The 24,441-nt window shown below is 49.7% G+C and overlaps 8 protein-coding genes across 8 annotated transcripts; 5 read left to right on the top strand and 3 right to left on the bottom strand.

The window, feature by feature from the left end:
• The first annotated feature begins 403 nt into the window (after positions 1–403).
• On the top strand, positions 404–2,172 carry GGS25DRAFT_320414 (kinase-like domain-containing protein). Its single transcript, XM_049257811.1, has 3 exons — positions 404–627; positions 909–1,850; positions 1,906–2,172. The coding sequence occupies exons 1-3, from the start codon at positions 550–552 to the stop codon at positions 2,020–2,022; spliced, it is 1,137 nt and encodes a 378-aa protein (XP_049115543.1). The 5' UTR covers positions 404–549; the 3' UTR covers positions 2,023–2,172.
• A 2,057-nt stretch (positions 2,173–4,229) lies between these two features.
• On the bottom strand, positions 4,230–6,480 carry GGS25DRAFT_494557 (uncharacterized protein). The gene is made up of 5 exons (XM_049261363.1): positions 6,186–6,480; positions 5,806–6,086; positions 5,528–5,744; positions 4,707–5,472; positions 4,230–4,637 (listed from the first exon to the last, which is right to left on the bottom strand). The coding sequence occupies exons 2-5, from the start codon at positions 6,031–6,033 to the stop codon at positions 4,370–4,372; spliced, it is 1,479 nt and encodes a 492-aa protein (XP_049115542.1). The 5' UTR covers positions 6,034–6,086; positions 6,186–6,480; the 3' UTR covers positions 4,230–4,369.
• A 358-nt stretch (positions 6,481–6,838) lies between these two features.
• On the top strand, positions 6,839–8,426 carry GGS25DRAFT_494554 (GroES-like protein). Its single transcript, XM_049261362.1, has one exon. The coding sequence runs from the start codon at positions 7,049–7,051 to the stop codon at positions 8,231–8,233; it is 1,185 nt and encodes a 394-aa protein (XP_049115541.1). The 5' UTR covers positions 6,839–7,048; the 3' UTR covers positions 8,234–8,426.
• Positions 8,427–9,726: 1,300 nt separating this feature from the next.
• On the top strand, positions 9,727–11,295 carry GGS25DRAFT_532361 (major facilitator superfamily domain-containing protein; the record flags this gene model as incomplete). Its single annotated transcript, XM_049265584.1, has 3 exons — positions 9,727–9,887; positions 9,947–10,403; positions 10,477–11,295. 3 exons carry the CDS (start codon positions 9,727–9,729, stop codon positions 11,293–11,295), a joined length of 1,437 nt encoding a protein of 478 aa, XP_049115540.1.
• Positions 11,296–11,979: 684 nt separating this feature from the next.
• Positions 11,980–13,684, bottom strand: GGS25DRAFT_532359 (uncharacterized protein; the record flags this gene model as incomplete). Its single annotated transcript, XM_049265583.1, has 4 exons — positions 13,413–13,684; positions 13,093–13,309; positions 12,286–13,036; positions 11,980–12,223 (listed from the first exon to the last, which is right to left on the bottom strand). Exons 1-4 carry the CDS (start codon positions 13,635–13,637, stop codon positions 11,980–11,982), a joined length of 1,437 nt encoding a protein of 478 aa, XP_049115539.1. The 5' UTR covers positions 13,638–13,684.
• A 758-nt stretch (positions 13,685–14,442) lies between these two features.
• On the bottom strand, positions 14,443–16,500 carry GGS25DRAFT_494553 (major facilitator superfamily domain-containing protein). The gene is made up of 9 exons (XM_049261361.1): positions 16,440–16,500; positions 16,304–16,380; positions 16,197–16,248; positions 15,969–16,143; positions 15,877–15,900; positions 15,738–15,809; positions 15,183–15,686; positions 14,959–15,119; positions 14,443–14,899 (listed from the first exon to the last, which is right to left on the bottom strand). The coding sequence occupies exons 1-9, from the start codon at positions 16,467–16,469 to the stop codon at positions 14,507–14,509; spliced, it is 1,488 nt and encodes a 495-aa protein (XP_049115538.1). The 5' UTR covers positions 16,470–16,500; the 3' UTR covers positions 14,443–14,506.
• A 1,007-nt stretch (positions 16,501–17,507) lies between these two features.
• Positions 17,508–20,025, top strand: GGS25DRAFT_494550 (uncharacterized protein). The gene is made up of 6 exons (XM_049261360.1): positions 17,508–17,803; positions 17,950–18,325; positions 18,383–18,603; positions 18,671–18,889; positions 18,952–19,223; positions 19,287–20,025. Exons 1-6 carry the CDS (start codon positions 17,658–17,660, stop codon positions 19,859–19,861), a joined length of 1,809 nt encoding a protein of 602 aa, XP_049115537.1. The 5' UTR covers positions 17,508–17,657; the 3' UTR covers positions 19,862–20,025.
• A 1,898-nt stretch (positions 20,026–21,923) lies between these two features.
• GGS25DRAFT_532353 (fungal-specific transcription factor domain-containing protein) lies at positions 21,924–24,163 on the top strand (the record flags this gene model as incomplete). The annotated part of the gene is made up of 5 exons (XM_049265582.1): positions 21,924–22,134; positions 22,199–22,487; positions 22,556–23,054; positions 23,165–23,656; positions 23,737–24,163. The coding sequence occupies 5 exons, from the start codon at positions 21,924–21,926 to the stop codon at positions 23,977–23,979; spliced, it is 1,734 nt and encodes a 577-aa protein (XP_049115536.1). The 3' UTR covers positions 23,980–24,163.
• Positions 24,164–24,441: the final 278 nt, after the last annotated feature.

The following is a 24,441-nucleotide window of genomic DNA, read 5'->3' as shown; positions in this document are numbered from 1 at the left end:
CTACCTAGTACCCCGCATTATAAAAATAATCCTTGTTACGGATATGTACCTACGGTACCTTGAACCTTCAACTTGGAAGCTTGCATATTGTAGTACATGTAACTTTGAAGAGAGCATTGAACCAATTGAGTTTGATAGTGAGAATAACATTGAATGTATTAGGAAAATATCATACAGTATCATCTATTATCTACCTAGGTATGTATAGGTAGGCGCGGGCTTTTAGAGGTATCTACATATGATATGTTGGTACCCCGCGCCTTACAATGCACAATACTTTGGTACCTACATAGTTACTCCCAACGTGCATTCCCAAATAGTTAACGTGAGTACCTACCAACAGATACATGCATGTAAATATGACAGGGGTTGCCGCGCAACGACAGCCTTACCACAGGAAAACAAATCAAACTGCGGATTTCCATTGAAATCCGGTCTTTGAGAAGTCATAACTCAATTGCGACGGTGGTGATCTGTTTTCAATATCAATATATCATCCAAGATACTTTGTTCTCTCGCTCGCCTGCTAAACTATAAGTAATACAAACAATGGCAATTAACAACCTCGAGGCTCGCTTTGGGCGCATGTCGGTTCGCGAGGAAGACAGCGAGAAGCAGAAGCTAAAGGTACGCTATCAAGTGACTACTATTTTAGGCCTTACATGGTCAACTTTACACATCTTTCCTAAAGCTATTATACCTATATTTCTTACAATGTTATTTAAAGCATCTAGTTTCTTGTAGTAGTTATTTCATTATTTTATTTCTGACGACACATAGAAGTAAACCATATTCAATGTAGAACCGATGTAGACTTCCTGGTATCTACCTACCTAGGTAGTCTTATATTCCCATCCACCTCACCCCATTCACCCAATCTTCACTAACAGGGCCATTGTATACAATAGGTTAAAGTCACCTCGACAACAAGCTCACATGACCAATGCCAGTCAAGCCTCCTCAGACTTGCCCTACAAAACAGAGAGCAAAAGACACACGCCGCGTCGAAGCGAGAAGTAGGAATACCAGCGCCACCACCTCCAAAAGCTGCCCCCACCGAAGAGAAATCGAAAGATGAATCCAAAGCAGAGGCGAAGGCAGTAGCGACTCTCATCGAGCAACCTGTCATCAGAAGGTTACACCTGGGCATGTTCGAGATCGGCAAGCCGCTAGGCAAGGGCAAATTTGGCCGCGTGTATCTGGCGCGCGAGCGCGAACACGGCTTCGTCTGCGCGCTCAAGGTTCTCTACAAGAGCGAGCTGCAGCAGGGCCGCGTCGAGAAGCAGGTGCAGCGCGAGATCGAGATCCAGAGCAACCTGCGGCACCCCAACATCCTCAAGCTCTACGGCCACTTCCACGACACCAACCGGATCTTCCTGATCCTCGAGTTTGCCGGCCGCGGAGAGCTGTACAAGCACCTCCGCAAGGAAACGCGGTTTGCGGAGTGGAAGGCGGCGCAGTATATCGCGCAGATGGCAAACGCGCTGCGCTACCTCCACCGCAAGCACGTCATCCATCGCGATATCAAGCCCGAGAATATACTGGTGGGCATCCATGGCGAGATCAAGATATCGGATTTCGGCTGGAGCGTGCATGCGCCCAGCTGCCGCCGGAAGACGTATTGTGGAACGCTTGACTACCTGCCACCAGAGATGATCGTCTCGCGGAATCCGGACAACTCGTACGATGAGAAGGTTGACCTGTGGTCCTTAGGTGTGTTAACCTACGAGTTCCTAGTTGGCGAAGCGCCGTTCGAAGACACTCCCGTTATGACGACTAGGAGGATAGCGCGCGGGGATATGAGAGTGCCGTTGTTCGTGAGTTCTGAGGCTGCGGATCTGATAAGAAAAGTGAGTTTACTCGGCCCTTATGAGTTGTTGACAGAAAGTTAACAGAGCTATAAAGCTGCTTGTCGTTGACCCTGAAAAGAGGCTCTCCCTCGATAACGTCATCCAACACCCCTGGATTGTGAAGCATTGCCAAAAGACGGAGAGGGTTGTAAAGCCGAAGGGTGCTTCATAGCTACCACAGAGAATGAACGAATGATTACGATATTCAGACGAGCAGAGGGTACGGCTACACTCCTATACCTTTTTGTTGGCCGCCCCTACTAGTCCACACGCCACTGTATTGAGGCTTTTCCTCAGGCTTAAGCAGCAAGGCGCTTGTTAGGCTTCACCCCTACAACAGCCAGGGACTCAGAGAACCCTAGCTTTATGGTGCCTAGATTCTCGACATCTATTTTAGCTATTTGAGTTGTGCTACACGCACGGGATGCTGAACACTAGAGGGGTGGGCTTTAACGAAGTTCATTAGTATTCATGAGCACGAGAATCCGCAGGGACAGGACAGAGGAGAAGAGACCTCGGCTTATTACCCGAACCAATCAACAACGTCACCAAGGTAATAGCCCAACTAATAAACCGCAGCAGGCTGCTGGTCATGGCTCACGGCCGGTATCGAGAGCTGTTGTAATGCATATTTGGACGATTTGGACATAACACTGTATGAGTATCTATATCCGGAATTATATTAATGAAGCATATGGATATATGGATTTCCTCATCCTCACCTTGTACCATTCATTTATGTCGGTAGCCTTAGTGGCCTTACAGGTCACCTTGTGATAAGATGGTCGGCAGAGGCTCATGTGCGTACCTTACACCTTATTCAACTTGTTTATTTCAATCCGTAGAACGTGCTGCGCCCCAGTTGAAATCGCGTGAAAATTCAAATCTGATTCAATTCTTTAGACACATAAAGTTGATTACAGGCTATTAATAACCACCAGCCAACCTTACGGGGGTAATAGGAGCGACAATTAAAAGGGGGTATTCATAGACAACAAAATATCTAAGCTTAAAAGACATCTCAACTCTATATCTCAGATGAGTATCCCAGCTGAAATGTTCAAACAGGATAATGAATGACAACATTCACGTAATCGGTGACAACAACTAGGACTAGTTTTGTCAGCCAATGACTCTGTGCCACAAACTCGCTTTTATCAGCTGCCCTTTCTGGCGAGCCAAGGAATCCCTCGATGGGCTTTGCCTTAACCTAGTAACGTAACCTCGATGATTGATCTACGATCGACTCGTAAATCATATGAGGTAAGCCTTCCAACAAAGCCTCGCCGATGATCAGAACAGACAGGTTGCATCAGTGTAAGCAGAGCACAACTGTGTTACTTGTTAAATAGGCTTTCACAAGAAGTCTTAAATCGACTATTGCCTCGTCGTAAGGAGATCGTCGCCATATCTGACTGCTTATAGGAGACATGGACCTTGAGGGACTGCCTTACGAATGGGATGCAGTCATCAACACGAGACAGAATTTATATAGCACATTTATACGACCGTGTACGAATCCTACGGAGGACTGAAATTAGACAATGTGATACAGCACAAGCGAAAAGGGATATAAAAGGGCGAGCATATCCGTGGAATTAGGAAGGATTTGTCTGTGTGAATACATACTATCAACACTCATCCACAAATCTTGCATACATTACTCAATATTCAAACGAAACACGCAATTATGTATTTCTACAAAGTCACCGTCTTCGCCGCTGCCATGATGTTTGGCCTAGCGACCGCAGCGTAAGTCATTGTTGGCCCCCTAGGTCGTCAGCCAGCAGTACCTTCATGGGCAAAGCTCACTACGGACGTACAAGAACAAGGCTAACATTTCATATATATGAATAGCGACTGTGGCACATTCTACGACATAAATGTATGCAAGGCCAACTGCGAAGGCGAATGTGTAGCGCGTGAGGGACAACTCGTCGTGTGCAATTGCCCCTAAGCGCAACCGAGAGATGAAGCTTGTGGTGGATAACTAGGGACCTACATAACTGCGCTATTGGGAAGTCTTCTGCGGTTGCAGAAAGCTGGCTGTATAGGATGTATACCGTTCTGTGAAGCATAAGCATAGCAACCTAGGTACCTATGAAGTCTATTTTAGAACAAGCCTCACTCACTACTGGCTTTGTCGAACGCTCACTGAACCACTTACCTACCTACCTATGTAGGTGATCAGGTGCTTTATGGGTACCCACTAGTATCTATTCGTATTACCTATTCATTACTTACTCAATATACACCTAGGGCAACCTATTGCGTACATGACACATCCTGTTCAATGACGTTAAATGGTACACAAGTTTGATTCACTAAGTGCTCGAATCTCGTAGACCCGGATTTCGATAAAGGACTCCCTGTACGCCTTTTTATATTAACTTCTATCCAATGTGCTCTATATTTTCTCGCCACATTAATCCATACCCAGTATCACCCCTACATAACACCACACCTGTATCTATGCCGATCATATCGTACAAGTCTTAGATCCAACCAATAATCCTACATCATAGCTCGCCATCCGACACGCCCATCGGGACAGCGTTATAGTAGTTGAACAAGCCCCGCGGATCCCATTTCCGTTTCAGCTCGCTCAGCCGCGCCAGATTCCTCGCCCCATACCAAGCCGCTGGCCCTTCATCGCCGTGAGCAAAGTTGACGTAGACCACGGGCTCGTCGAAGCCGCTGGCGGAAGTGAGGTTGTGGCGCGCGGAGTGCAGGAAGGCGTCGACGAGGCTGTCTTTTCGTCGGTCGTCGTATTCGCTCTCGAGTTGGCTGAAGTGCTCGTTAGTTACGCGATACATGTTTAGGTAAGTATAAAGGGGCGGTGCAGCCTAAACTCACATATGCATCTTGAGCTCGCGATGCGGGTACGCGCTCTCCGCATCCGGCACCTCGAGCACCTTCTCGGTCGCGAACCTGTGGACCATCATCGCCGTCAACACGTCAGGGTTCGCCTTCGTGAAGCGCTCCAGCTCGTCCAGGAACCCGACGATTACGTCGGGGTCGGTGCTTTTCCCGCCGACGCTGCGCATGTTGACGTGTTGGTTTCGGCCGCAGGCCTTGGTGTCTTCGATGCCGAAGTACGAGGTAGAGAAGACGTCGGGCCAGGCTACGCTTAGAACCTCGTAGCGGAGGGGGTTGAGAGCCTTTAGGGGGGCGAGGTGCGGCAATGCGGCTTCGACTGGGCCGGCGAAGTTGGCGTTTACGAGGAGGACGAGCTGTTTAGAGTTAGGCTCGACTAGTGTTCCTATGTTGAGCGCCAGAGGGGCGGGCATCTCGTCATCAAGCGAAGCGAGGTAGGTAAAGACTTCCCGGCTCTTGGTGCCCGGAAAGAGATAGTTGATGTTCGTTATCTTGCCGCCGTTGACGGCGCGCGGTACCTTGTACGTAGCGGAGGTGATGATGCCGAAGTTCGCGCCGGCGCCACGGAGCGCCCAGAACAGGTCTTCGTTGGTACTTCGTGAAGCTATAACGACATCGCCAGAGGCCGTGACGACCTGCACTTCCTCGAGCAGATCGAGGAGAAGGCCCATGTACCCCTGGTTTGCGCTAACGCCGGCACCTAGGGTGGCGCCGACTACTCCAACGCAGTAGGCAGTGCCGAGAGCTAGAGTTGACGAATTAGTATTGAAAGTTCAACACGGACCCGAATGATAGCTTACGAAATTGGTAACCCAATTCGTATAGGGGGTCAATCAGCTGGGAGAACTTTGCTGCGCCGCCTACGGTAAGGAGCTGGGTGTCGCTGTCAAATGTGACATTGTTGAATTTTCCGAGGTCAACTTGGATGCCCTCCTTGAGGTTCGCAAGCTGCACGGAAACTCCATGGCCACCGCCGGTCACGAGGAAGGGTATCTCATGTGACGAAGCAATTTTCACCTTGCAGCCTGTGAGTTTCATGTTCTAAGTCTTATTTGTGACAATGTGGGTAATGACTTACTATGTTTTGCACATCGTGCACTGTGGCGGGTTGGATGGTAGCGATGTATGCGGGCGCAGCGTAGTCCGTCCAGCGCTGCGTGACCGAGGTGGTGTAGTTTGAATCCGAGGCCAAGTAGATGGAGGCTCGCGAAGAGAGGTGTGGGCCGAAAAGCTCGGTGACATTGGGGGCCGTTGCGACCGCCGCCGCCGCAACTAGTGCCCTCTGTAAGGTCGTGTCAAAGAACATCGTAGCGCTTTGAGGAAACAAACAAACAAGCCAGACAGATAAGAAACCTGAAGCTTGGGTTATGGGGTTCACGTCAGCCAGTTTTGAAGCCGCAGGAGGAAATCCGCTTTCTTCCTCCTAAGTCTATAGTGTAACTGGATGTACTGACATACATTTTAAGAAGCTAATATCGAAGTCCGATAGATACTCCGGTATTGGGATCTATTGGATGTGGAGTGAACATCCGGGCCCATTGTTAAGGGAGCCGGCCGGGTCGATGCTCCGGTGTTAGAGATGGTGGTTGGGGAACACTGATCAATAAGCATCATTTCACCTGGTGTGGCTTTCGTTAACACTAAGCCTTCCATAAGAAGTGAAATGTACAGTAATACCCTCGGTACTTAGGTAACCTAGGTGGTTATCTGGTAATATCAAGGCCTACATAGGTACTGTAAGGTAGGCTTAGAAGTACGGAGTTAAGAGAAACTACATGTAGTAACTAGCGGATTTAAGTGGATTAAAACTGCTGGAGATAAGCAAGGGGGCGGAAATAGGGGGGTCGGGCCGGAATTCTTTAGGTATATGTAAGTTATCCCTTCAGCCATATCTCCATCCATCCCATGTATCTTTATGTAGTAATACCGGGAGTGAAGGTTTGTACTTACACTTTAGTCTCTCCGAGGATTTTATACATACATGTATAGAACGGAGTATACACGTATCGTAGATATGTACCTCATGCCCACTATTTGGGTTAGTAGCCTAATAGTAGGTACAAACATGGCAGTAAGTATATACGTGATGATATGACATTCTTGTGTTACCCGACGGCTGTTGAAACGATCAATGATCTTCCACATGTGCAGCCCTCAGATCCCCGGTCCCGTCGGGAAGTCTATGTTACCGCTCCTGCAGAGAAGTACGTATAGCCACCTGGCCAAGGTTGCACAACCTTCACATATGAATTGTCTCCGCCGTAGTACATATGTGTAGATATTAAGCAAACTCATCCCCTCTTCCCCTCCCCAAGGGCTACATGCTCCATATGGCTTCTCGCAATCGACTATTTCAAGCTTTCAGTAACCTCAACTTGAAAGCTAAACGTCTCACAAATCTCGGTTCTCGTTCCTCTGCCAGTCCTACCAGATCTACCTCTGCTACCACTTCACCCGTCACCACCGCACCAGCCAAACAACACTCCACCATGGCCCCCTCTAACAAAGCTGCTAAGCTCTCTGAGCCCAGAGCTCACCCCATGGTTGTTGAATCTACACCTTACCCAACCGTCGCTGCTGGCGAGATCATCGTCAAGGTCGCCGCTACCGCCGTCAACCCCATGGACTGGTACATCCAGTTGTTGGGCGAGAAGCTCTTCTCCTGGCTCCAATACCCCTATGTTGGAGGCAGCGACGTTGCGGGAGATGTCGTCGAGGTTGGCCCGAACGTAACCAAGGTCAAGGTCGGTGACCGTGTGCTTGGTCTCGCAGCCGGTTTCGCCCCCAAGAACGGCGGTTTCCAAGAATACGTTGTCCTAGAGGCTGCCGTTGTCGCCCCTATCCCCGCTCACCTACCTTACGCTGACGCCGCCGTGCTGCCACTTGGTCTGTCCACGGCTGCTTGCGGTCTCTACCAGAAGGACTTCCTCGGTCTCGACTTCCCCACTCTAAACCCCAAGCCTAACGGCAAGGTTGTCCTGATCTGGGCCGGTGCCTCCAGCGTCGGCACCAACGCCATCCAGCTTGCCGTCGCGTCCGGCTACGAGGTCATCACGACCTCGTCGCCCCCGAACTTCGGCCACTGCAAGTCGCTGGGTGCCTCCCACGTCTTCGACTACAAGAGCTCCACCGTCGTCCAGGACGTGTTGGACGTCATCAAGGGTAAGGAGTGCGTTGGTGGCTATGCTATTCAGCCCGGCTCGGACAAGCCCGTGTTCGAGATCATCTCCAAGGCCGAGGGCCGCAAGTTCGTGGCGTGCGCCATGCAGGTCCAGGACCCGCCCGCGGGCATCGAGGCCAAGATGGTCTTCGGCAGCACCCTCAAGGAGAACGAGGTCGGGCCCGCCATCTACGACCACTTCCTCCCCGCCGCGTTGGCGCAGAAGAAGTACCAGTGCGTGCCCAAGCCGGTGATCGTCGGCCACGGCCTCGAGCACATCCAGACTGCGGTTGACAAAGGAAAGTCCGGCGGTGCGTCGTGCCAGAAGTTGGTTGTTACGCTATGAAGGGAAGGAAAGATACCTGAATGGAAATTGTGACGAGTTAGCCACCAAAAGGGGTGTCGTGGGTAGATAGTCTTGAGCACCGATAATATCGGTATCCTAACATAGTTAACACGATCATTTACCTAACAACTTGCACTCTAATTCCCATGATTATACTGTGATATCCTGTGTACAGAGTGTTTAGATACCTAATCCTCGCCTCAATATTATCATGTACAAATAGATGTAGGTAGCCGTGTACCGAGTCCCGACTGTATACTAAGTAGGTGGGTACCTACCTAGGCACATAAGGGATGCATATACCTAACTCAGCGTTCGGTCGGTAGACTTTCTTCCCCATCCCGTGTCCTCACCGCAACTTACTATGTACTACCAACGGCAGATGTGTGTCGGAGTTGAACCAGGATGCTCCCAGCATTGCGCCTCAAGCCTATCAGGCACTCTTGCATATTGTAGATGAGCCACAGAGTGATGAAACCCAATAAAGATATATTGACTCAGTGAATCTACCAATAGCGATCGAGACAGTGGCCAACACTTGTCGTCTTTGTTTCGATTTCCACGTCAACGATCGTATTCCATCTAGATCTCCTCAATGCATCCAGCCAACCCCGAGATCGTTGGGCAACAATATTGAAGTGGGAAGTGGTGAACCGGCTCTGGGTATTTTCTTTTTGTTCCTGTCAAACAAGCCACCCGGACGGACCCGGACAACTACCCGCCCTAGTGTGCTAGTAGGAGGTTGAAGTCAGCTCTCCATGGCCTGAAAAAAGGGTTACTTTGCTAACTCTTGGCAGGGTCATTTCAGCTCCCTAAAAGCCCACATACCTCCATTGGCATATTCATAGTGTCAGGACTCAGTGATAGCCCACCTCGTACAGTACCTAAATCAGCACCTAGTACGCACTGAAAATAATCAAGAAGCAATTGATCTTGGTTAGACAGATCGCTCTATGGTCAAGTCTTGATCAATTTATTAGACAGCCATGGAACTCCCTTCCGAACGACGAACTATTGAGTACTGACTAGAAAAGCATCGAGCTTGTGCTTATTAAGGGAGTATGAAATAGTTACTATTACCATTGTAATGAACATCTCTCATCCCCCCCTTCGGGTGGCTTGACGTGCAAAGTCCGATATAGAAGCTCCGTCCATCCAATATCACATAAACACCCCTGGGCTGTAATACGGACAGATAGCGCCCAATATATCTATTTGGCGATCGAAATACATACATGCCGGAGAGAAACCCAGGGTTCCGAGGTAATAGTACAGCACAACACAGGGCGTTTGAGACAACCGGACATAGTCGCCTCTAGAAATGCTGGTGCGAGAGTAGATTAAACAGTAGAGATACTCACTTGTAGACATATAGTTTGTTCATGAATTTGTTTTGTGATAGAGAAGGCGTTTAAAACTTGAAGGTAAAATCTCAACACCTACGTCGGCGTTCTTAGGCACGAAACGCAGCGAGCTGGCATCAGATCAGAACCATGGCATCTAACGAAACCACGCGCCTACTGCGCGAGCCCGTCGAGGACGCAGAAAATGTCGTCGACTGGGACGGCCCCGACGACCCCGAGAACCCTGCAAACTGGTCTTCTAACAAGATATGGGGCCACGTCACCATCGTCTCCCTCCTGACGTTCCTAGTGTAAGTCCCAACGCCCTAACTTCACCCTCGTGACAGTAATCGCTCACACGCGTGCGCAGCCCCCTCGGCGCAACAATGTTCGCGCCGGCCATCCAGCAGGTGATGAGCGACTTCGAGTCGACGAACGGCGTCGTCTCCTCCTTAATCGTCTCCATCTACGTGCTGGGCTGGGGGCTCGGCCCGCTCGTCGTCGCGCCGCTGTCTGAGGTCCAGGGCCGGCTCGTAGTGTACACAGGGAGCAACGTGCTGTACGTCGTGTTCACGGCGGCGTGCGCGCTAGCGCCGAACCTAGGGTCGCTAGTCGTCTTTCGCTTCCTCGCCGGCACGATGGGGTCGACGCCGCTGACGATTGGCGGCGGCACGATCTCGGATCTCGTCCCGATCCAGCAGAGGGGCCTCGCGCTGTCGCTGTACATGTTTGGCCCGATCCTGGGGCCGTCGGTGGGACCGCTGCTCGGTGGGTTTTTGACGGAGAGTCTGGGGTGGAGGTGGATTTTCTGGGTTCTCGTGGTTGTGGTAAGTCAGGTTTCCCCCCTTACTCCCTTACTCTCAGAACTACGATTTTCGTGATATCCTAACGCGACAATAGTACGGCGCCATGACCATAGCTCAAATCGCATTCATGCGCGAAACCTTCCCGGCCACGATCCTCCAAGCCAAGACCGCGCGTCTGCAGCGCGAAACGGGCTCCCAATCCCTCCGCTCCAAACTCGACACCGGCCTCTCCACCCAGCAAATCCTCACCCGCGCCATCATCCGCCCAGCCAAGATGACCGTCCTCTCCACCATCAACCTTGTCCTGTCGCTGGCCTCCGCGTACGTCAACGGCGTCGTCTTCCTCCTGCTCACCTCCGCGCCCGTCATGTTCCAGACCGAGTACGGGTTCTCCGCGCGCAAAGTCGGGCTCGCCTTCGTCGGCTTCGGGCTCGGCAACGTCGCCGGCCTCGCGGCCTTCAGCGCAACCTCCGACCGCTTCATCCGCAGGCGCGCCGCGGAGAATCGCCTCAAGCCAGAGCACCGCCTCGGACCGGCGCTGGTCGGCGCGCCGCTGCTGGCCGTGGGACTCCTGTGGTACGGGTGGAGCGCGCAGGCGCATGCGCACTGGGCGCTCCCGATTGCGGGCACGGCGTTGATTGGCGCCGGCAATGTCCTGTTCAACACGGCCATCATCGGGTACTTGATCGATGCGTTCACGGTCTATGCGGCGAGCGCGATCGCGGCGAACACGGTTATTAGGAGTGTGGGGGGCACGCTGTTGCCGCTGGTGGGACGGAACTTGTTCGCGGCTCTCGGCTGGGGATGGGGAAATTCGTTGTTGGCGCTTCTGGCGGGGGTGTGCGGGTTGGCGCTGGTCTATCTGTATGTGTATGGTGCGGCTATGCGGTCGAAGCATCCCATAAGGTTTTAAGTGCCTATTAGGTAGGTAAAGACGAGAGATTGGTGGAAAGCGTGGGGTTTGAGGACTAGAGGAGCATTTTAGGATGAGCATATGGGGACGGTGATAGGTGCCATATTATGTACTGTTAGCTGAAAAAAAGGAGGTAGTTGAAAATGAATCTAGTTGAGCATATAGAGTAGCACCTATGCACGTAGACTCTTAGTTATCCTCTGTAAAGATAGTTCAAGACTTAGAATCAGTTCAATCTTTATCCAGGACAATTTAGTATGGAAATAAAGACAAATTGACTGAAATTAATGTCATTTGCGGTATCTCGTTTGGGTAGGTAATTCGTGATTGTATACCTGAGGTGTCTAATGTTGTTCCAGAGCGTGAACCCATTTCAGGGGCTAACACGACACGGGCAACCATGCAACATTTCCAACCACTACCTATGGTTTGAATATGTAACGAGTTCCAAGAGGCTTCAGGTTTAATGTGGATTAATGTAGTTCAATGTATTATAATATATGTTTACACATCCTCCACTATCTACATGCTCGATATACATGCTCTATGTGGGACATTTCCTGGCCTAAGCCAGCGCGACGTGGTATACAAACAATAAGTATATGCAGGAAGGGTATTTCCATCAACAAAAAGCTTAGTCCATCCTTTGATTCGTATCTAGTATCCGTTTCTGAAGGCACATGCCTAGTAGATGGGGTTGGCATACCCGAAGCGGTACAGCGGATCCCATTGCTTCTTGAGGGCGCGGAGTTTTGGTAGTTTCGATGCCCCGAATGTTTGGGTCAGGGGTTCATCGCCGTGGTCGTAGTTCAGGTATACCTGGGGCTCTTTAAATCCACTCACAGCCTCGAACCTAGAGCGTATGCCGCGCGAGAAGTTCTCGACAATGTCATCTAAGGCAGGATCGGTGTAATCGTTGTCAAATAGCCTTTAGTGACGGTTAGTAAATTGAAGTAAACACGTTGGGCAAGGTTGCTGTAGTGAACTTACATGTAAGCACCGATGTCTCTCCAAGGGTATGACGTCGACTCATCGGGCACCTGCAACATGGCCTCATTGCTGTATCTCTGGATCGCGAAGCTGCCGCTGTAGTCGGGATACGTCTCGTAGAATTCTGTCAGGTCGCTCAACGTCCTCTCGTAGGTAGTAGGGTCCGTTTTCCGCAGGCCGATCGTGAATACGTTGCGCCGATAGCCTGCATCACACGCACCCCGAGAAAAGATCTCGTGCATCTCCGCAGTCGTGATGTTCTGAACAGTACTGGTAGCTGGGTTCAGCGCCGCAAGCTGATCCAGGTAAGGTTGGGCCTCACGTTGGGTGCCGTAGTAGACTAGGCCAAATCCAATGTTTGTCTCATTGATCGTGCGATTGTACGTTATGGAGGGAATGAGAGCAAGCTTCTGTGGGATGTAGTCGTCATAAGACTTCAACAGCTCCCAGACGGAGCGGTTGGCTGAGGGGTGGAAGCCAAAATTGGCCAGAGTCACCCGTCCCTGGTTAGTCCAGTCATAGACGCTGTAAGTGGCTGAGACGATGATGCCGAAATTGGCACCCGCGCCACGGATCGCCCAGAATAACTCCGGGTTCTCTTTATTCGAAGCAGTAACGATCTCACCCGCTGCTGTCACCATTCGCACAGACTCGAGGGCATCTAGAACGAGGCCGCGAAGACCTTGCAAGGTGCCGATGCCACCGCCGATAGTGGCACCAACGAGACCAACACAGACGGCGTTTCCGGTTTCTGGAGGCATCTCGTTAGTTAAGAAAGAGATTTTCTTGGTGGTTATAGGTACGAACGCATTTCTTTTCCAGCCTCAGCTAAGGGGTCGGATATGTTCCCAAACGTGACGCCTCCGCCAACAGTCATACGATTCGTGACAGGATCCACTGTAACCGAGTTGAAGTTCGCAAGGTTGATGTTGAGAGCATTTTGAAGGTTGGAGTATAGAAGATTGGAACTGTGTCCGTTAAGCGTCGCTAGAAATGAGATGTTGTTTTGCCCTGCTATTTTAACCTGAATCATACTATTAGCTTCATATACTAATGATGTGTACATGAGTAGAACCTTGGAAGCTAGTCTCTGAGACAAGATGAGTTCACAAATTGAAAACACTTACGATATTCTGCACATCTTCCTCAGTTTTCGGCTTGATGGCGGCTTCGAATGTTGGGGCATGCCAGACCGACCAGCGAGGAGAAGCTACCTGCTTGAAGTTGGCATCAGACGAGGAGGCTATCTCTACTCCTGGCGAAAGAGAGGGAGCAAAGAGAGCTTGGAAGTCAGGACTGGCTGCAAGAGCTCCTGAGCTGAGGAGCAAGCCTTGAAATAGTGAGCGGAGCATGGTCAATGGCCTTGGGAGCAACGGAACGAGTGTCAATTAGATGGTCCTCTTCCTGTCGCAGTGTACTACATGGCAGCTGGAGGGTAGCTATTTATCAGAAAACCACGAGCTTATACCAAACTTCTTTGTTTATTCGGACTATTGCTAGACGTTGGTGAGGCTAGCTGGAGTTCGTCGATAAACGTTGCTGTAGTTTCGAATTGGGATGCCGCCCTGTGAGACACGCGAGCGCCAGAACCACATTGAGACGATAGCATCACCTGAATTGGGCGTGTTGCTTCTTAGATGGTGAGATCCGGTGAATCTCCGCCAAAAAAACTCCGGCATATTTAGATCTTACTGGCTAGGAAGTCGTGCCGGCTACCTAGTAGTTCCCCGGTAAGGTGACGAAGCTATTGTAATAATGAGCACGATTATTCGGAAGATGCACTGCTTACTTGGCGGAACTATCCGTGGTCTCGTTGATGAGAAACTACTACCTACACAAATTGGTACTTAACTCGATGGGATTCCATTTATCTGGAACCGTAATCTTAAAGGCTGATAGTCTGAGGCCCTATGAGTAGCTTCGCATGCTATACTATTAGTATGAGTACGCGCAGAGTCGAATGTCTTAAAGCGCGTGTGGGATGGTATGAGAGTAAGACTTTCTATTTGAATTTGAGCCCGGAGTGTAATTATACATAGCAATTATTATTATGGTCATGATAATATCGTATCTGAGAGGTCTATAGGAGATGGAATAAAGGAAAGCGTAGAATATTCGTACAAGGCCATAGACAGCTCAACTGGCCTTATCATACAGCTGTTGTTACTCAACCCCTCTAATGCCAACGTAGTGTAAGTACCGGTCTTGTGCCATGTAGAATCTAGCCCTCAACGGCCGGAGGCTCCCCAGGAGATTCTCGGTTCTTCTGCCGAATGTCATACCAGCCCATGCCCCAAGCGGCAAAGAATCCTCCCACACCGGCAGCGGCAACAAGGTAAAATACGTTATCTATGCTGTCCGAGTAGGCGACCAAAACACTTGGGAGGTCTTGAGGACTGACGAGATCACGGAAGCTTGTGGCACCGGCGGCTACAACGGCCGATGCATCAACGTTTGGTGCTATCTGTGGCACCAGGCTTCGAAGACTGGTGGAGAAAATGGTGTTGTACAGCGTCAGGAATATGGTAGGGCCAATGTACTGCGCCCAGAGGAGAAATGCCATAGCCGTAGATAATTCCCTCTGATCAACCGCGTTCTGGACAGCAACAATGGGCTATATCGTACGTTAGTCAATATCATTCAAGTTAAATTTATGAAAAAGAGTGAACATACCATTTGTAAGCCGGCTCCCCTGCCACAACTAGCGATTAACTGATATCCAACCCATTTCGCGGTTGAAGTATCAGGCTGGAGTGTTGAGAACAGTCCGGTTCCAATTGGTATGAGAATACCTGCAAAAATAGAGAATGGGGGGACGTAGCCGACTCTCGGTACTAAGTAAAGGTAGTTAGTATTACATCCATGAATACTATGGAATAAAGTAGCGAGTGACTTACCAAGAACTCCAGCTAGCACGGTGAAAAGGAGCTGACCTAGGATAGTAGGCAAGAGATAAACTCCACTCAATATAGCACTCACACCCTTGACGGCCTGGAAGTAAATCGGTAGCCAATATGATGTGCCGAAGAGTGTTTCCATCTGGAAAGAGTAGTTCAAAGCGCTTGCCCAGATAACCCTTCGCTTCATCATAGAAAAGGGGAGTAAGCCCTCATCGCCCTTGTATCTGTTCCAGAAGATCCAGACGACGAAGGTGGCAAAAGCGCCAACAAAGAGACCGATTACTTGAGAAGAGTTCCAAGGAAACTGGTTCCCGCCAAATTCAAGCGCAAGAAGAAGTTGCACGACAGCTGGAGCAAGAAGCGCAAATCCCACAAGATCTAGATGCCGATGAAGCCTGGAGAGTATTTCCCTCGCGGGTTTCTTCTGTATCTGTTCAGGGATACGGAGGAATATTATTGGGATAGACACAATGGCGCCAAAGGGAAGGTTGATGTAGAAGCCTATACCATTGTAAGTACATACTAACATTTATGTAACAGAGAATAACTTACTCCATCGCCAAGTTACACCGGAAGTGAAGGCTCCTCCAACCAGGGGCGCAATGACAGTTCCCATTTGGGCAACTAGGAAAGGTCTAGCGTTAGCCTTGGTTCATGATATTATTAGAGGTCTTTGTTGTGGTGAGCTTACCTCCTTGAATTGTTCCAATCAAAGCTACATGACATGAAAGGTTAGCCAAGCCAGCTCAAAGCCAAGCTATACAAGTAACACAGAAAACTTACGTGGACGTCTCCGTAAAGGCACACAGCTGGATACAATGATGATGGATCCACTGAGCAAACCTGATGCTCCGGCTCCAGCTATCGCGCGACCAACAATGAGCATTGGCGACGATTGCGCAGCTCCACACAGCACAGAACCGACCTCAAAGATGAGGAAGAAGGTTAAGAAGGACCACTAGTAAATGGTGTTAGAGTAGATATCCAGAATGGCTGAGGTGGACCAAGTACCTTTAGACGGAAACAGTTATAGATCTTGCCAGTGAGAGGTTGCAGTGCGGCTCTGGAAATATGAAGTTAGAATAGGAGAGCATAGACTGCTTGTCGGGCATTCTTACGATCCAAGATTGTACGCTGCCGCATACCAGCCGACATCCTGCAGAGCATGAAACTCATCCGAAATAGCTGGCACAGCCTAATCTTGCAGGTCAGTATGCTAATATAGCACTAGAACCAGGAGACATTTTATCGTACCGTGCTAACGATGGAAGTGTCGAGTAGCATCAAAAATGAAGCGAGAACAAGGCTGATGACGATAGCATACAGCTTCGCCCCAGAGACATACTGAGTAGTATCTTCCTCGGGTGGTGTATGGCCAGCGGCGGCCGCGTTTGGGTCGTCAGGGGACTCAGGGGAGCCTTGGAAGAAGTGCTTCTCGCTTTCGGGACTCTCATCATTCCTCACCCCTTTCTCGCTTTCTCGTCGCCCTTCAGCTACGGGTGCCCCTTCTTCGCGTTCGTTCTGCATCTTGGTGATGCTGCTCAGTCTCTGCGTATTATCAGGAGCTACCTATAGTGGCTATTCTGTGGTAGCTTATAATGAGTACAGGTGTTACTGGAACAAAGAGTTTTGAGCAACAGAATTTCACGTACAATGGGACACCTAACCCCCTAGTAACTACGCCTGCAACGGAATTGATGTCATGCAAAAGCGCGTATGGAGCTACAGCTTTGTCCGAACGTACTATGGAGATTGGCTGATATGGTGTCGTACTTTCAACGTGAACCTGAGGTTGTATGTATCGATGTATCGTATCGTAAGTTCTACACACACATGATAGATGGATTCGTAATTATGGTCAAAAGCAGTTGTTATCACAAACGAGAACTTTGGTTATCAAATGCAAACAAAATGATTGAATTTTTCTTTCCCTCCTATTGCAATCTGGACTCATCCCGATACTTCTCTTTTCTTTTTTACTGGCCACTACATGTAGGTACGTCTTACTTACACAGTACCAAGATAGGGAAGTATGTACTGATATCTAATAAATATTGACGTGTACGTACATAATGTATTCGAAGGGGGCTGAGAAAATTCCAATATTACATTTGATATGTCATTGATGTTCAATGTTATGTATTATAAATACATTAAGTCAGGTACTGTGTCTGCTATGTAGATAGGTAGTGTGATGATGTAGGGAGGCTCAATGTTGATTTAAGATATGATATCTCGGACTCCGGAGAAACCGGAACAGGGTGAGCATTTTGTTTGTCCTGTCCCGGCGCATTGCTTTTTTACCTGAATCCGCCGCGGAGAAAATTAGTCAGCGACAAGTTCAGCTCTCTCACTGATCTCTTCCTCTATCCGTTCCCGCCGCCGCACGTCTGAGATCTAATTCCCCCCCTGCGCATATTCATTTTTGGTAGACACACCTCTGATCAAGTAAAGAGCGGCTCTTAAGAAGAGATGGAAACGGTCACGGTACTACCGTCAAACACTGCTGAACCTCAACCTACGTCAGCTCCTCCTGCACCAGGCAGTAGAGCTTGTACGAACTGCGCTAAAGTGAAATGTAAATGCATCTATCGGGCCGATGGCGCCACCTGCGAAAGGTAGGTTTATTACCTATAGCTGATCTCCTCGCTACCTACTAGGTATTAGGTAGTGGTCTAGCTTCTAGGCACTACACCAAGGCCGTTCGCTGCCCCCTAGGTGTCTCACTATATATCCCTCACAGCAAATTTCTGATACCTCTCAGGTGCCACCGTCTGAAGAAAGAATGCACGCCGTCAACATCGGTTGGTCGTCGCACCGCAAAGCGTCGTGGGATCTCCAGGACAGCTCGACTCGAGGAAAAGCTTGATGAACTTGTCTCATGCCTCAAGGCCCAGCGAGGCGCTGGGAAAAGAGACCCAGGCGACGATTCCGAAGACACGGGCGAGCAAGGCGAATATGAATCCGACGCAGAGACGGCTTCGATTGCCGCCTTGACTCCGGCCACAGCCACCAATAGCCTCGGAGGCACGACCCTCCTTAGCGCAGCAAAAACTCCGGATTCCAGCATCTCCTACTCTGACGAGCCATCACCCCCGGAGGCCGAAGAGTTGCTGAAGAAGTTCCGGGAGGAAACAATAGTTAGTTTATTGATTATATTAAATGTAATATGTGACAGCGCTGACCCGGGAGGACAGGGGTTCTTCCCTTTCGTCTACATTCCCCCACACGTGACCTCTCAGCAGCTTCGAGAGTTGTACCCCTTCTTATGGCTGAACATCATATGCACGGCCTTGGGGTCACCACGAAGGCGGACGGCTCTAGGTGACCAAGCGAGGAGCATCATCATCCAGAAGGTAGTGGTTGAGCGGGAGAAGAGTCTAGATCTTCTACTAGGTCTCCTTACTCTGGTGGGCTGGTTAGTGCTTCCCCTATCGGGGTATCGTAGGTTCACAACATGGTATTCTAACTTATAAGGTACATAGGTCGCATTTGCAGCGAAGGGATAAGCCCTTTTGGACATTGTTCTCCCAGCTCATCGTTACCTTGGTTTGCGATTTGGGCCTTCATAGGCCCCCACCCGATGGCCCTTCTACATTTTGCGCCCCCAGCAAGGAGAGCGATATGCGCATGCCGAGCTACTTTAGACGGCGCTCCCATGAAGAGCAAAGGGCTGTGCTCGGTGCCTTTGTTCTTACTTCCATGTCAGTCAATTTGGTCGTTCCTGGAGTTAACTGTATAAGTGAGTGTCTGATAAGCTGTGTAGGATATCAAACGTCTTTAAGCATGCACCAGGGCTTCGTTGGTCTACCCAGCTTGATGGCTATCTCTTGAATCTTGCCCAAGATAGCACTGTATCTCAAGATGAGGCCTTGATCGCCCAGGTGAGGATGCAGCTGATCGTGAACCAAACATACGACGATTCGTGGCAGACTAGTGGTGGGGGTGGTCCTCCTCCCCTTTATCTCTCTGCCCTTCGATCGCAGCTGCATGAGATAACCAGACAGGAGAAACTTGGAACTGCAGTTAGAAATCATCGTAAGTCGGATTCTTAGTTAACCGCCATATAGAACGGTATCTCTAATCACACCGACCCATCAGCTATGATATTGGAGCTGTATCACTTCACAGAGCTCCTCATAAATGAGTCTGCAATCAGTAAGTCCACTACCCTATGGAACGACCCAGACTTGCGACGATTCGAAGTCTATCAGAGCTGCCTGGTATCAATTAAAGGGTTTCTGGATACGTTCTTCTCGACACCCATCGCCTTGCTTGGAAACATGCCATTCACCAGCTACCCTCAGCTCGTCCGGGTCATAAGGTGCCTGCATACGATCACCACCGTACAGGACCCGGCTTGGGATCGAGCCGCCGTTAGGAGAAGCATTGATCTAATCCCGATATGTGACAAGATCATTGGCACCTTTGAATATCTGAAGGCCGCTTCAGCTTTAGTGTCGCCAGATGGCGGTGAGGATGAATCACACAACTGGGGTCTCGGGGTCTTCCGCAAAATGAGGGCGACATGGCACAATGAATTACTAAACATGGATGCGGTGACTACTACGGCCCGCGAGGCTAGTTTGGTCGACGGCACTCAGGGAGGCGGGTTTCCCATAGACTTTGGGGGCGATCCCTGGTTGTCCGATGTAATGAACGAATTTTGGGAATGAAGGCACTCATGGACAGCATCGCAAGATACTCACTTCCCACTCACTTCCATGCTCGCGTACTTTATTAGAGTATATGGCAATGTAGCTACTTAATTAGCCTAAGGGACTGTGTCACTTATAGAGCTCAGTTAATAATTGGAATATAAAGTCTTTATTACTTCGTACCTACTTCATAGGCAGAGTTCACCTTGTATTACATCAACAAACATTCTTAGTATTGATAATTATTCTGCATGCCGTTGACTATTCTATTTCGGTTCAAGCCCAGAAACCCCTTGTCTTACCATTCGAGTAGCTGGCTTTCTCCCATCTCAGCACCATGAGTCCCAAGCCTATGATACACGATGAGTTCGATGTCTCGGTGTTTTTGGCATGCATGTATCGGTTTAGGTATACGCCACCACGGTACGAGATGATAGACTCCTTACCCTAGGTAGGTAAGTAAGATGAATATTTATGGTCACACCCGAAAGGCGTTGACGCCTTGTCTCATCCAGCATTCTTCTGTGGCAGGACTAGGTTGACTGAATAATATTAGGTGCTTATTTTTTTTTCTTGCTTTTCTTTCTCTCAGGGCGCCTTAAGCAAGCCCCCCGGCACGTCTTTCCATTCAAAAATTGAGTCTGCAGATAAAATATCCCATTAGGTACCGACCCTAAAGAAATGCCGGCCAATGATGAAGCCAAGACCAGGCGAGCTTGATACCTAGTTAGACGCAGCCAGTCATACAACAGGAAAATCCGAAAAAGGAAAAGAATAGAGTTCCCCTAACCTTGATTGAGAAAGCGCCCTGCGTATAGCCTGCATATAACCTTGGGACAACTTGCATAACTCCTGATAATTCAGAGACACTGATCGAATTTCACACGATACAAAACAATAAAGTGCCTATGTACGCCTTGACGACTACCGCTTTTTATTTTATTTTTTTTCAGGGTTTTATTTTGAAGAACGGGATTAGCCTCATGATAGGCTTGTCTTAGACTACCATGGCCATATGCGCAATGCCGTTTTGAGCATCACAGCTGAGCCTCAACCTTCACTAATGTCAAAGAAGCAGACCACTAGTATTTTGCCAATTTATCCTGCGAGATAATAGAGAATAGACATCTAGGAAACCCCAGGAAAGCCCGGGAATGGTGGATAACGGGAATAATTTAACCTTACGCCGATCAACTCCGTAGGTCCCAACACATATGTAGGTATTGTCTGCCAGGACCTAGACTATCTATATTGTGGGATACACCACCGACCACCGGATGACTGTACCGCGCTTTCCTGGAGTGGCATCAGGACATGTCCAAAAATATCATCATAATCATAATCGCTAGGCTTGCCGTCATAGGTCAATATATCCTTATGCTTATGCATAACTATTTCAGCCATATCATGAAAAGGGAAAGTGATATACAGTCCCAGGTATTCGAGAGTACGGAGTTCCTAAAGTGACTTAGGTTAGATGTATCTCGATGCACCGTCATAGTGAAGAAAACCTGACATTTCTCCATGATGCTACATATGTAACTGCGACCTTACGAATAGTGAGCATATGAATACCGCTGCTTCAGCTTTAGGTACGCCATACTGCGACCTGGGCCAAGGAGCGAAGCCAGACTGGGTTAGGTAAATGCCTCTACTACCTACACTATGGCGTTTGCCAAGCGGATTAACCCTAGGGTCTTTTCAGTTTTGGGAGAGCTTGTGGGAGTACCCGCGAAGTGGCTGCCGCTTGATTCTGTCCCCTCCCCTTGTCGGCGGATAGATCTGATATTGGTTTGTCGTCATAGGCACGGTAGCTATCTGTGGTATAATTAAACACTAGAGTATACGAAAAGAAAATATATGTAAATCTCGTGTCGACCTATGATATATCGCCTTCGATGGTTTGAACTTGGAGCATTTCTGGCAAGCTAGTCATCTATTCGACGGTGGCTGGAATCGATTGGCTACCTACGCGGGTGGCTACTTTGAATGATAAAGCCCTCCAAGACGCAGCCCAGGTTTAACTACATACCTTTATCACGAAACTTACAACGTTGTTCCATTCTATCTATCAACTCAAATGGCACCAGCAAAATCTACCACAACCGGCAAGCAGCCTCGACAAAACCCAGGACCAGCGTGCCAACAATGTAGAATACGCAAGTTACGCTGCGACCGGCAAACTCCATGCCGTGGATGCATCGACTCTGGAGTTTCTTGCCATACCGATTTAACTCCACCACAACGAGGGCCTAAACGGGGTCATCTAGGAGTCTTGAGATCAAGAATAGGTAAGCATAGAATGGAAGAGACTGATGGTGATGGTATCTTGAAGCTAACATAGCCACAATATAGCTGCACTGGAGCAACGGATGAGTGAACAAGACCCTCATATGGGAGTTTATACTCCCGCTGCTTCAGAGTCTCAGTTCAACTTAGACGACAACAGCGTCGCAGACTCAGCAGCTCCTCCGCCTCCGCCGAGTACTACCATGGGCCAGTCGCCCCCAGAAGAAGCCGGAGCAGTAGGGCTTTCCATACCCACTCCATCGCAGTTCCCATCTTCTTGCGGTTTCGTATCAGGGCAAGCTTATATAGGGCAAACGGGGCTGTCTCTACCACCGCCATTGACACGTGCCGACCTGTACGTGACCCTGCCGCCTGCCTGTCTTCGTCAAATAAAATTGCACTCGCCTTTAACACAGACGACAGGGACCAGCTATTCTTTGACCGTACCAACGCCTTTATACCCATAATACAACAATACCGCTACTTCATACGGTCCAAATCCTCCTCTGCCACACAATCACACACATGTCTGCAGTACGCGATGTGGACAATGGCGGCAGCGCTGTCGTCGCAGTTCCACCATCTGCGTGACCCGCTATACCACGACACCATCGAAAAGCTCGCGCACAGCCCTACCGAAGACGATGTCTCACGGCTGGAACACGCGCAGGCGTGGATCCTCATCGCCGTGTACGAGCTCATGCAAGCCCCCTTCCAACGGGCATGGATCAGCGCTGGGCGCGCCATACGCCTGGTGCAGCTGATGCGGCTCAACGAGACTGACAAAGTCACCGACCTAGATGTAGACCCGGAGACTTTCGTCGAAAAGGAGGAGAGACGACGGACATTCTGGATGGCCTTCTGTCTTGACCGCTGCAGCTGCGTGCTGGAGGGACTGCCCCTGACTTTGAATGAGCAAGAGGTATGTCTGCTTGGCGTGGAATGAAGGGACTGTGAGAATAATGACGATCATGACGTATCGACAATCGAACTTGTGAGGATATGAAGCTAAAATCCACCCCCCCTTTTTAGATCTCCACACGTCTGCCATGCCCAGAAGACGCCTTCCAGCGCGGGACCCCCGTCGCAATGCCCTTCCTCTCCGAAGTTCTCACAGAGACAGAACCGAACATCATGTCCTCCTTCGCTGAGTCAATCATCTTCACAACACTCTGGGGGCGCAGCTTCATCCACCAGCGGCAGCTGGTCGCGGAGCCCGTGTTCTGCAACTCGTCGCGCGACTTCTACGAGCGCCAGATCTGGCTCGACGACATCCTCAACCGCCGCATCCAGAAGCTGCAGCAGGACTACGTGGCCGCGTCTGTCAAGCTCGACTCCATGCTGCTCTACACGAGCATGATCGCGCAGACGGCTGCGCTGCTGCTGTGTAAGGCGGCCGATTCCATACCGCCGAACACGCCGGGGAACCATGATCTCATTACGAGGTACCAGCAGAGAGCGTCGAGCGCGGCGAAGGAGGTCGTCCGGCTGGCGCAGTATCTCCCGTACTTCAGTTACTTCAAAGTGAGTCCCGCCTCCCCCTCTTCCCCCCCGAGCCTAATGACGAGAATCCCCGGAATTGACTAGTATTAACCTATACCCAGGTCCACCCCTTCACGCCAATCCCCCTATTCCTATGCCGGCAATTTCTATTCGTGCTGAAAGACAACGACTACGCGATGACTGACGACTTAAACGTGCTCAGCGAAGCGCTGCAAGACCTGAAAGGCGTCAACGGGCTGTGCCAAGGCCGGCTGGAGATCGATTTCTCGGAGGTAGAGCTGCCGGACTTGGAGGAGGCGCCGGATACGATGATGGACTTTTTTGGGAAGTATATAGTGGCGTGAGGAGACGTTATAAAAAGTAGTAATGTAAGGGCTGCCTAGGTAGTTTAGGTGTCTAGGTAATGAATCATGGCGTGTTAATGAATTGTATCTATTTTCAAACCCTACACCTTTTTTGGCCATTTGTGAGATGTCATGGACTCATATGTGTTCAAGGTTGGCTTATCAGGTGGTGTGGCTCTTTTGTAGGTACCTAACTACTTTTAAAGTAGCTAATTGCTGCCTCAAAGCCCGCTATATATGGCACTGGCTAGCAGCCCGGGGGTGTAATTTAGTGAGTGGTTCAGTGCACAATGTAAATATGACGTCTTACAGGGGGCACATCCAACGGATCGGAACAGCAAACACGAACATCAAAATTATTCTCTGATTATCCTGATTATCCTGATTATGAAGTTATACATGACCGAAAGCCTTTCCTACTTCTACATACCTAACTACCTAGATACCCAAATACCCAATTCA

Source organism: Hypoxylon fragiforme (assembly GCF_022984875.1).
Source record: "Hypoxylon fragiforme strain CBS 206.31 chromosome Unknown GGS25scaffold_6, whole genome shotgun sequence".
In the NCBI taxonomy this organism is placed as follows: Eukaryota; Fungi; Ascomycota; class Sordariomycetes; order Xylariales; family Hypoxylaceae; genus Hypoxylon; species Hypoxylon fragiforme.
The sequence above is the reverse complement of the archived record's forward strand: the minus strand, read 5'-3'. Positions and strand labels throughout refer to the sequence as shown.